Source organism: Sinocyclocheilus rhinocerous, unplaced genomic scaffold (assembly GCF_001515625.1).
Source record: "Sinocyclocheilus rhinocerous isolate Xijiao unplaced genomic scaffold, SAMN03320098_v1.1 scaffold1710, whole genome shotgun sequence".
NCBI lineage: Eukaryota > Metazoa > Chordata > Actinopteri > Cypriniformes > Cyprinidae > Sinocyclocheilus > Sinocyclocheilus rhinocerous.
The window spans coordinates 3,502-15,983 of NW_015650690.1; the positions used below are offsets into that span (position 1 = coordinate 3,502).

The window sequence follows — 12,482 nt, forward strand, 5'->3', positions numbered from 1 at the left end:
GCCTCCGGCGACCTGAGTTTGATTCCTGGCTCAAGGTCCTTTGAAGCTCTCCTCTCTCTGCCCTATGCTTTCCTGTCAAACTCTCTACTGTCCTATCAAAAATAAAGGCATACAAAGCCAAAAATATAACTTAAAAAAAAAAAACTAAAGCCATAATTCTGTCCTCCCCCATCTTTTAAGCTTAGGGCCCATCAGTGGTATCAAAATTATCTAGCTTCCCCTTTGTAAAAACGACTTGAGAGTCCATTCACATCCAATTTCCGACTAGGGAACTTTATGAAAACATTATTCCAATAGTGATTTGTAGCCAATTAGTCACTAGTACTTCTTCATTACATACTATACTTATTTGCTACGAGCCACTACTAGAATATATACTAATAATTATCGGAACAGTTGCAAACAATAAGAAGAAATAAATGAAAAGAATACGGAATATATGTTGAAATGGCTTGCCATAGGTTTGCTCTCAATAGTGGGGCATCTAGAGGTACACTGCCAGTGCCTGCCCTTCACATGAGCCCTTTGCAAAGAGGTCACTCACATACACACTGGATGGACTGTTATATGCGCTACAAACGCACCTGTGCTCTCTGTTCAGCGCACTGGCTTATCAAAGTGTCATCTGAGCGCGCGCGCGAGGCAGAAGAGGAATCGCGCGAAGAAAAAGAGAGCACCTGTGCGACGTCACTCTGCCCTACTTTACTCAGAACTCCACGAGCGATTTGTACTTACTTCCTCAAACGGCTCAATCACTGAAGCGAGCAGGCGTCTCAGAGAAAAGTCCGCTTCTTCCGGAGGAGAGGTAAGAAGTTAGCAGCGCTTCGTTGTTTTTTTTTTGGATCGAATATTGTTTGGTCGTGACGGAACTTTGGTGATGATGCGTTTTAGAGTGTTTGACTCATTTTCTTCGCTGCTTTTTCCCGATTGATGCGCTGAACGGATTCGAGCGACGACCGCGGAGGCAGTCTGTGTTTTAGACTTTAATCCTTCTCCTCCTCAGTGTTTTTTATGACTTTATGTTTTCCAAAAAAGCTTAAACATATCTTTAGTCTGTTAGAATGATATGAAAAGGGCGCACTTTCACACAACACTTTCGTGAACGCCGCTGTCCGTTACTGGACCTTGACAGAATCGGCGTTTTCACACTTTGTCTTGCTAGACAACACTTCTCCGTAGTTGTAAAGGCAACAGAGGTTGTGTCTCAATCTAGTGACCTACCTAGACAGCACTTGATACATTACAGACGAGTTCGCAGTCAGCTGGTGATACTCAAAAATGCTGCATGCGCCTGTGATGTACAAAGACTAGGTAGTTTGTTACACAACTGTTAGTAAAAATAAATACTATTAGTGAATTATCACATTTTATTTCTAGTCCATAAATAACTCCAGTTTGTGACATTGAGGGGTCTAAAATACCACTGACACGGTCCTGTACAAAATATCAATGATTATTGATCCTTTACACAAAACAGATGGAGCGTGGTTCTGGTTGAGATGACTGAGTGAGTGTGTGTGTGTGTGTGTGTGTGTATTGGGGCATGGTGGAAAGGGTTATGTCACATTTTACAGTAATTATCTACTGTTTTAATTGTTGTCGGTGGTTTGTAGACAGATTTCAGTTAATTTCCTTTAATAATAACTATCCATCACTACACCTGCTTTTGTCTGACGTGATAACTCTGCCATGGAGACACATCCTGCTGTGGTTGAACAGTTTACACCATACCACTCTTTCATTCTGTTCAAGGGTGTCGATAGTTCCTTCCTGTCCCGTACTTTAGATGTTGTGTGTATTACTGTGGACATGAGTGATGAAACCTGCTGTTCCTTTTGACATCAGTGAACTGAAAGACTCCAGAATTGGTGTGCAAGAATTATGTATTTCATGCACTTTAAAGCAATTGGCTACAGTGAGTTTGATAACATATTGATAATTCCATCAGAATTTTGCTTATATGCTTTATATGCAACTAGATTTCAGTTATGCAGTTGCTAAGGTCTTCCGATTGTTATATGGTTGATAGGGTGTTCTAGGTGGTTTCTAGGTGGTTGCGTACTGGGCAAGTCAAATTAAGACACTGAAAAGTATTTATGAAATAAAATCCAAATATGTAGAACACCTCAATCTCCTTAAGTGGCACCATTTGTAGCCAAACAGTGCAAGATCAGTTAAACTCCTAAAGTGATAGTTCACCCATAAATGGAAATTCTGTCATCATTTACTCATCCTCAAGTACTCACAAACCTGTATGACTTCCTTTTCCTCTGTGGAACATAGGAAAAGAAGATAATTTGAAGAATGTTGCTAACCAAACTGTTTCAGTTCCCATAAACAATACAAAGTCAAACAATACAAATGGAAAACAAAACTGTTTGGTTGCTAACATTCTTCAAAATATCTTATTGAGAAATAAAGAAAATCATACAGGTTTGGGACTACATGACGATGAGTAAATGATATGAGAGTTTTCATTTTTGGGTGGAGTATTCTTATATAAGTAGTTCAATACTTGGGGTTAGGGATTTGAACAAACCACTAATCCTTTGAGCAGTAGTACTAGTTTACCTAACAAGGCCATGCACACACAAACACACACTTCTTACACCCTTGTAATTGTGTTTCAGCTCCTATTATGGCTTATCATAAGGCTTATGAGAACAAACATTCTCTTAGCACACATTTTAACTTCTTATGTTCAGGAAAGCACATGGAGCCTCTTAACCACACCTGCCTACCCAACATACCACCCTCGCTGTCTCTCTCCTTCTCTCTATCACTCATTTTCACACATACAGGTGCATCTCAATAAATTAGAATGTCGTGGAAAAGTTCATTTATTTCAGTAATTCAACTCAAATTGTGAAACTCGTGTATTAAATAAATTCAATACTAACTCAGGTCCACAGGCTCTTCTAATTTTATTTATTTATTTATTTATTTTTTGGCTGAATTTGGCTGAGCAGGATTAATGATGTATATGTGATCATCTAGAGAGACTCTGACTAGTTTCAAAATCGATTTCGTACTGTGCTGCAAGCTTATGTTATTGACACATTCTTCCACACCACTGATTCGCTAGCTCTAACACACACATATACACAAACACAAGCAGAGATTTAGGTTTTTGAATGAGAAGCTGCAACGTGTTTGGACATTTCTGTGCTGGTTTCAGACATGTTTCCAAAAGTGCCCTTCCTAATTGAACTACAGCAGTGTGTTTTTGTATGTATGGGTGTGTTCAAATCTCTCTCTCCCTGTCTTTCTTATTCTTACACACTCTGTAGTAATGCAGTCTAAATACAGTCACTGCAATACAACAAGCAAGTTTGTTATGAAGATTCTGTTGCAGTCAAAGCCTGAGTCATGTCATTGGCTTTCGGCAGTGGGTGGAGTCCTTATGTTATACAAAACTGATCAATTATAAACCTATAAACCTCATCTGGGTCATGTTCCAAATGTTCTGATCCACAATAATAAAGCAAAATCGTGTAATAGAAATAAACATGATGAGTGAAGGGTAATGTTACAGATGACCAGGAACCCTTTTTCTACATGGTCCTGTTGCATGAGAATTAAACCAAAGAACTGCAAAAAGGCATTGAAATATATTATATTGAAATATATATTTTATTTGCATTTAATTATATTTTTATTTAATCTTAGTCATTGGGGTTCTATTTAAAAAGCACATCAAAGCAAGTCTTGGTAGCTATTAGTTTAACCACTAACAGTTTAGGTTAACCATGCTTTTACACAAAGACAATTTGCATACACTAAGTATGTCATCATATGAAAATTAAATCTTTGTAAATGGATTTTGATGTCGAACATGTAGAACATAACTGTAACCTTCAGAAATCCAAATTTCAGATTTATTCCTAAAACACCTTCTGATGTTCTGAAGCCTGCAGTAACACATCAATGTCTATTTTTGGTACATAACAATTTGGTCCCCCCATTCAGTGTGAGGTAATACGAAGGAAGTATTATACTTCTAAACACTGGAAATACTAATGAGAAGAGTTAAATTGTAATGGTTTTGGTTGTGTGTAGCACCTGCCACTTTACATACCTTTTTGAAGAATCCCAGTGTTAGAAACTGCAGCTCAAGTATTTTTATTTCAGGGTCACTGATCATGTCAGTCTGATCATTTCAGCATGGATTGTTTTCTGAACCAACAGAGCAGCAGCTTTTGAGAAAATACAGTGAAGCACTCAATCTCATTTACATCTAAAAGGGCGTTTACATTGAAGCCTCAAAGGCACAGAAAAAAAGTCCTTATTAATACTAAAGGTCAGAGAGAGGGTGGATGACTATTTTTGGTGATAACTGATTACAAGTAACATAACAAAACATTACAAAACTACTAAGAGAGCAACAGAGCAACTATTAGATTTAACGATAGAACAGGCGCAGAAATTAACATTAAGATCCCATATAAGACTAAACAGTTTTCTCTGCAGGCAACAAAGTATAGGTTTCTGTTTATGATTACAAAATTATGATTACATATTAAAATATGATTACAAAAATGGTTTGTTTTGTTTTTTTCTTTATTGCTATATGCAGCAATGCTGATGTTTGGCTGCTTTACTGAACATATCACCAAACGCATCAGAAAAGTCATATGAATTTTGCTTGTCTGATTCTTTTTTTAAGGCTGTGCCTGAGGGGTTGCCATGGCCCCTTTCCTGAGGATTGCGTTTAATGCCTATGATCTTGGCACATTCTCGCCAATGGCTGAGGCACCATTCTGTGCCGTCAAAATGAAAGAAGCTCTCAGCACTGGTGAGTAAATGCGTATGCGGTTATGTGTGTGTAATGGGTTTCAAGTGCATGGCTATGTTTGGAATGGCATACTGCCATGCATCTTGCGCAGTTTTTTGCAGTATACTGTATGTACACAGAACAACATGCAAATCCTCCATCTGTAGAGAACTGGATAACCTGCTTTATTTTGCCAAATGAGTAGTTTAGAACAGAGCTCACTGCACAGAATATTGTTTCCCACAATCCAATGTTCTCATACTTGACCTTAATTTCGATGTGACTAAAAGCGCTATCATTTGCTATGTTTAATATAATTTTTCTGGATGATTAATGTATCAAAACTGGCATGAGTTAACAGAGTTAATCAAAAATGTCCCCCTTTCCCTTTAAGAGCGAGGAAAAACATTGATCCAGAAGAAGCCCACCATGTATCCTGCTTGGCGATCCACTTTTGATGCACATATTTATGAGGGACGTGTCATACAAATACTACTCATGAGAACCGCAGAGGAACCTTTAGCAGAAGTTACTGTGGGTGTGTCTGTGTTGGCAGAACGATGCAAGAAGGCAAATGGACGTGCAGAGTTTTGGGTATGTGACAATGTGGTTATGTCTATACATTTGTATGAGTGTCAGTGTTTGTACATTTACAGGTAATGTTATAGTCTTGCTTCATTTTCAGGTTGATTTGCAGCCTTCAGGAAAGGTTATGATGGCTGTACAGTTCTTTTTGGAGGATACAGATACAGGTAAGACACGATCACAATTAAATAAACGCTCTAAAAGAATCATTACAAAACACAACTAAAAGAATGATTAACTTGAGACTGGATTGCCACTCTCATAAAAATACAATTTCTATAAAAACTACTAGATTTAAAGGGAGTTATTCATATTATGCTCAACCAGTTTACTTAGTACATCCACCCTGAGTAGTACATCCACCCTGAGTTAGAGCAGCAATAATGGGCGTTTTACCTTAGTGCCACCTTGAACTCCTTCTCAAAAGATGTTTCAACCCCTGCTTGAATCTAACCTATTGCCGTTAGCGGTGGGAGGGGTTGAGTGTATGGGCGTGTGTGAATCCATTTGGACTACCTTTAAAGTTCTTTGCACAGGAATGTCTCTGTTGAACGTGTCAGAACAGCTTGTCCCTCTGTTACACTGGGACTTCTTCAAACATTCTATCTGTCTCTTCTTTTTTGTGTTTTATTGTTTTTCGAATACAAAATATTTAAAGGGGTCCTATTATGCTCTTTTACAAAGTCTTGATTTTGTTTTGGGGGTGTACTAGAACATGCTCTCATGCTTGGTGTTTCGAAAAACGCATTATTTTTCACATAATTTACATTATTAAAATACCTTTCTTCCCATCCTGGCACAAACGGCTCGATTAGTTCCGGCTTTGATGAACTTCTTCATCGTCTCGTCTGATGCACTCAACCAAGCGTTCTAACCACAACCTCGCCCCTATGATATTCTAATGGGCCGCTTTGTGATATCACAAAGCCCGGAAAACAAACGCTGTAGTCCAAACGAGCCGTTCGTTGTAGTTCTTGAAAAGGGATTTTTTAAAAACGAAATATCTCCCTTTGGAGTGGACTTTGAGATTTGTAACTTTCTAGATCTTTTTTATGCCCAAACATACACACTACACACTGACTAAAATTAAAAAAGTGAAAAAGCATAATAGGACCCCTGTAACTGCAGATTTGCAAAATTAAGTGCAAAATTACATCGCCATTGAAATGCCTCATGCTCACCAAGGTGCATTTATTTGATCAAAATAGAGTAAAAACAGTAATATTGTGAAATAATGTTAATTAAAATAACTGTGAAAACTATTTGAATATATTATAAAATGTAACTTATTCTCTTGTGATGGCAAAGCTGAATTTTCAGCAGCCATTACTCCAGTCTTCAGTGTCACATAATCTTTCAGAAATCATTCTAATTTGTTTCTGAATTATCATTTCTTCTCACTATTACAGTTGAAATCACTCGAGCTGCTTAATGTTTTTGTGGAGATATTTTTTTCGGGATTCTTAAAAGAAAAGCATTTATTTAAAATACAAATATTTGTAACAATGTAAAAGTTTTTACTACCATTTTTGATCAATTTAATGCATACTTGCTGAATAAAAGAATTCCTTTAATAAATCTTACTGACCCCAAACATTTGAACAGTAGTATATTTTTGGTGCTGGCTAATCTGTGAGTTGATTATTCAGACTTAAAGAAGCCCTGCACAGTATAATTAGGCTGGTTGTGGATTCACTTGATCCCAGTTGGGTGTGTTTCTTAGGTGACGTTTACATGAGATGCTTGTTCAAAAATAGAAGGAAACAATGTTGACAATTTAAAAGTTGGTCAAAACATTTTAATCAAGAAATACAAAATGAATAATATATATTGTATGTGTATATACAAAATATTAATTTAATTATTATAAAGATTTTATTAAATTACTGTTAAAAAGTTCCTGTCATCAACTTCAATTCTGCTTCCATCTTGTTTTTGTTTTTTCTCTTTTGCGCAGACTGTCGTCAGTCAATAGTGTCAGAAGAGGAGGCACCAACTCTCAATCGTCGTCGTGGAGCTATTAAGCAGGCAAAGATTCACTTCATCAAAAACCATGAGTTCATTGCCACTTTCTTCAGACAGCCCACCTTCTGCTCTGTCTGCAGAGATTTTGTTTGGTCAGTCCTGATTATTCAGTAAGATGTAAGAAGTTCATAAAACAGGCGTACTTATCATTTTGTCTTTTGCTTCCCAGGGGTCTTAACAAGCAAGGTTACAAGTGTAGACGTAAGTATATTTTGCAGTTTTATTTTCTGTTATCCTAAATACCTGTCCACAGTTTGTTTTAGTAAGAATGTGCCCAAAAGGGGAAATGCATGAATGGATTGCTTTCCATTGTTCACTGTTTACCTGTTTTATTCAGAATAAAGCAACACTGTGAACACACACAGCCTCTGAAATTCTGTCCCAATGGCTGAGCCCCTTAAAAAAAAAAATATATATATATATATTTTTTTTTCTCCACCAGAATGCAATGCAGCCATCCACAAGAAGTGTATTGATAAAATTATCGGAAGGTGCACAGGCACTGCAGCCAATAGTCGAGACACTATGGTATGAATTGTATTACACTATTCTCTTTTTTTTTTATTTTATTGTGCCATGGTTATTTAAAGTCTTTGTGTGCATACAGTTTCAGAAGGAGCGTTTTAAGATTGACATGCCACATCGCTTTAAGACCTACAACTACATGAGCCCCACCTTTTGTGACCATTGTGGCAGTCTGCTGTGGGGTCTTGTCAAACAGGGCCTCAAATGTGAGGGTGAGTATACTGTGTATGTATTGAAAAGGCCCAAAATTATTTGATAGCCATTATCTGTTTACATTATGCTTTAAAGCATTTTAGTATTTAGAAATACTTAAAAGTAGTTACCAGGCCACTGGTCAGTAACTCTGTAAATTTGTTAGTTATAATTACTTGGTATAAAAAGGCCATTTTGTTATTTGGTTCTTGTCTTAATATTAAACCCTGAATATATGTTTGCAATCATCTCTTCTCTTTCAGACTGCTCCATGAATGTTCATCATAAGTGCCAGACTAAAGTGGCCAACCTGTGTGGCATCAACCAGAAGCTACTGGCAGAGGCTCTTACCCAAGTCTCAACTGTAAATATTAATGTTTGCACAAGCTCAAGTTATGAGGCACTTATATACTGTAAACTCTATTTCACATTCACATTAATGCTGTTATGTTTTAAAGTTTATGCATATTTTTGCCATCATAGAAATCCACCAAGCGACCTGAAAGCAACTCACAGAGCAACACACAGGATGTTGGGGTTTACCAGGATTTTAATAAAAGTCCTGATATTAGTGGTAGGTGTGACTCGGGGTAACTAATTGTGAGAATTAAAAATATGATTTTGATTTGACAGCAATTTAAATAATATAATAATAAAAAATATATTGCAGATGGGGCTCCTTATGGTCGTCTGTGGGAGGGTTTGAGTCCTCGTCCCCCCTCTCGAATCACCCACCAAATGCGTATCACTGCTGAGCATTTCGTTTTCCACAAAGTCCTGGGCAAGGGAAGCTTTGGCAAGGTAACAAACAAAGTCTCTATCTCTCAAACACGCATTTATATACAAATACATGTTCATCATCTTTCTGTCGTCAGGTGCTGTTGGCTGAACTAAGGGGCACTGATGAATGGTTTGCAGTGAAGGCGTTAAAGAAGGATGTGGTGTTGATGGATGATGATGTGGAGTGCACCATGGTAGAAAAACGAGTGCTGGCTCTCGCCTGGGAAAATCCGTTTCTTACACACCTCTACTCCACTTTTCAAACCAAGGTACACCACACACATTTACAGAAAAAACAACCACAAACCTGACTCATGAGGTCCTATACCAAAAAAAAAAAAGAACTTTACCACAGCTCCTCCTGCTCTACAGAGTGACTAAATCTGACAGTACCAAACAATATGTTAATGGAGAATGGTTATTAATTGTTAGCTATAAAAATCTTTTTTAAATTTGTTCATCTTTAACAGGAGCACTTATTCTTTGTGATGGAGTATCTGAATGGAGGAGACTTGATGTTTCATATACAGGAAAAGGGGCGTTTTGATCTGTACAGAGCCACGTATGTCACACATACGCATATAAACGAGTTTCTATAATTTAAAAATATAGTTGAACCCTTGATTTAATGGGTACATGTGGCATGTAAATGGCACCAAAGTGAATGTATTAAATGGACTTCTCCTGCCAGGTTCTATGCAGCTGAAATAGTGTGTGGCCTGCAGTTTCTCCATTCCAAAAGCATTATTTACAGGTACACACAACTGTTTCTCCATTGTTTTGCTGTATTTATTAATTACTCCACTCAGAATTCATAGAAAGGCATTCTGGATCATTTTCACTGTTGCTCTCTCCTTTTGCCAGGGATCTCAAACTGGATAATGTGATGTTAGATGGAGATGGTCACATAAAAATAGCTGATTTTGGAATGTGTAAGGAGAATGTGTTTGGGGAAAATCGGGCCACAACTTTCTGTGGAACTCCAGATTATATTGCTCCTGAGGTATGAAACACACTTTGGCGTTGGTTTACTCTCAGACCAACAATAGCTTGGTATTGACCTGATGTGTTTGTGTGTGGAAATCACAGATTCTTCTGGGTCAGCAGTATTCATTCTCAGTAGACTGGTGGTCGTTTGGTGTGCTGGTGTATGAGATGCTGATTGGTCAGTCTCCATTCCACGGTGACGACGAGGACGAGCTGTTTGAATCGATCCGAATGGACACACCTCATTATCCCCGCTGGATCACAGTGGATACTCGAGACATGCTCGAAAAGGTACACATGCACAAATACACCATTAAAAACAACACAAATGAAATTTCTGCTTTTACACTATCTTTATTTCATCTGTTCACAGCTGTTTGAGCGTGACCCATCACGCCGTTTAGGGATTGTGGGTAATATACGAGGCCACCTGTTCTTCAAGACTGTCAACTGGTCTGTTTTAGAAAGGAAAGAAGTTGAGCCCCCCTTCAGACCAAAAGTGGTATGTTTTCCCACTCGCATCTTATTCTTTTATTTTTTTTTTGTCTTTCTCCGTTTTCTCATTGTTTTTTTTTTGTTTGTTTGTTTTGTTTTTATTTAAATCGCAGAAAGCTCCAAATGACTGCAGTAACTTTGACCGGGAGTTTTTGAGTGAGAAACCCCGTCTCTCACACTGCGAGAAAGGCCTGATCGATTCCATGGACCAGAACGCTTTTGCTGGGTTCTCATTCATTAATCCAAAAATGGAGCATCTTGTGCAAAAGTGACACACTTACAATGTGGTCAGAAAGAAAAAGATGTATTATGTTCATGTGATTGTAGTATTGAGCCAGTTTATTGCTCTAACCAAGCCAACCATGAGCACTCTCCTAACTCTTCCTTTAAAAGAACTGAACTCTAACTTTCTGAGATAAGACAGGCCCTTTGTAACCTAATATATATTTCGAGCCTCCTCATGGTGCATCAGTGAGATTGCGGTCTTGTTGCATTTTAGGGTGCCCCAATCTGAATGCAATTTTTAACTTGCCCTTGCAAAGTTAGGATGTCTAAAAATAACTTTGCTGGGTTAGTACAAACTTGACCGTTGAATGCAGGGAGTGTGCTCGAAGTGTACAAAACAAATTAGGTCAGAGATTATATACAAGTATTGTTTAAATCAGTATGTGCATGATACAGTCATGGATTATGTTGTACATTTCTGCTGTGATCTGTCTGTTCTCTTTGTGTGTGTGGGTTAATTATGTTTGAACAAAGGATCGACCGGAATTTGTTGAATGTGTGCTTTGTAAGTGTTGAATATATTGTGTTTTAATTAGTTTGAAAACAATGTGTATATCTGGTACAGAAACATAGCTATCTTAGCTCTGAGAGTGTCATCTGTTTGTGTGTTTTAGTGTGTATATTGCTGCATATGTTTTTATTAAATTAAGAGACCACATGATCAAATGCCGTACATGACTCTGTCTTAGAATGAGAAATTTTAACGGTCCAATAAACATTTTCATGGTGAAAAACTGACTTGGACTGAGATTTATTTTTACTGTCAGATTTAGTTTTTAGTATGTCACCTGCATTTTAAAATATTAATACACCTAAGGGAAAAAAGAAAAAAACATAATATATTTGTCAAAATCATAATTTTATTGAAAAGGTTAATTGGAAAAATTGATTTCTGACCTCTTGAGGCTCACGTGGTCAATGTAACACATTTGCTTATTTGATTAGTCATCTAGAAATGCGTTTATTTTTATTTTTTTTAAATGTCTCAATTCTAAATCTGTTTAAATTAGGAAGGTTTTCAAAGAGCTCAGAGATTTTTGGTACCCACTGTGTTTTATGAGGGCAGTACAGCAGTATGTCAAAGTTACAATTTCACCCTTAAAGTAACTTTTAGAATTGACAGTCCTTCCTCATATTTATTATAACAGTGTTCATTTAATAATTCAAGTAATATTTATTAAAACTGCTGTAAGTATATAATCTATATCCAGAGGTGATGAATTAAGTTGAGCCGTAGCGCCCTCTATTGTACAGTGGTTGGGAGTGTTGTCACTTGCTGGAGATAAAAATCAGTCAAACATGCCTCAGTCACTGAAAATAGCATGCATATTGAATGTTATGTAGTAATATTAATATAATTTATGTACTGTATGTGATATTAGTACAGTTACTTAATCGGGTTATAAATCTCGTAGTAATCACACAAACAAAAAGTCTAAATAAATAGGCTATGCATGCAAAGTCTGAGGCTACACTGAAAACCTAGCATCTCTGTAAAAATAATAGTTACGGTTTCAAATAATTTTTGAAACCAAAAAACAAAACAAAGAAAAGGTACACACACACACGCGCGTTTGTTTTGAATTGTAGGGCCTTTCCAAAGACATTACTTTTATACTGACCAAACAATATTTTTTATCCCCTAACCCTAAACCTACCCCTTACAGAAAACCAGTTTGCATTCTAACACTTTCAGACAAACAGGCCAGTCCCCACAATGTCAAAAATGTCAAGTTATACTATCCTTGTGGGGACATTGTTCCCCACAATGTAGGATAAACACACACACACAAACACACACGCACACACACACACACACACACACACACACACA

The 12,482-nt window shown here is 37.2% G+C and overlaps 1 protein-coding gene across 2 annotated transcripts; it reads left to right on the forward strand.

Annotated features, from left to right (window-relative positions):
- The first annotated feature begins 435 nt into the window (after nt 1-435).
- prkcda (protein kinase C, delta a) lies at nt 436-11,349 on the forward strand. 2 transcript variants are annotated; one of them, XM_016517201.1, is made up of 18 exons: nt 436-805; nt 4,667-4,795; nt 5,169-5,368; nt 5,460-5,520; nt 7,317-7,476; nt 7,554-7,585; nt 7,827-7,912; nt 7,992-8,121; nt 8,365-8,465; nt 8,585-8,675; nt 8,772-8,902; nt 8,977-9,150; nt 9,352-9,443; nt 9,573-9,635; nt 9,746-9,884; nt 9,971-10,159; nt 10,242-10,370; nt 10,477-11,349. In XM_016517201.1, the coding sequence occupies exons 2-18, from the start codon at nt 4,687-4,689 to the stop codon at nt 10,633-10,635; spliced, it is 2,046 nt and encodes a 681-aa protein (XP_016372687.1). In that variant the 5' UTR covers nt 436-805; nt 4,667-4,686; the 3' UTR covers nt 10,636-11,349. The 2 variants fall into 2 exon arrangements, with proteins under 2 accessions (XP_016372687.1, XP_016372686.1); XM_016517200.1 differs by having other exon boundaries at nt 437-805; nt 5,460-5,526.
- Nucleotides 11,350-12,482: the final 1,133 nt, after the last annotated feature.

Coding starts and splice junctions, on each gene's coding strand:
- prkcda (XM_016517200.1), top strand. CDS start 4,687: ATGGCCCCTTTCCTGAGGATTGCGTTTAATGCCTATGATCTTGGCACA. Junction 7,586..7,826: donor GCAAGGTTACAAGTGTAGAC/GTAAGTATATTT, acceptor TTTCTCCACCAG/AATGCAATGCAGCCATCCAC. Junction 9,636..9,745: donor TCCAAAAGCATTATTTACAG/GTACACACAACT, acceptor TCCTTTTGCCAG/GGATCTCAAACTGGATAATG.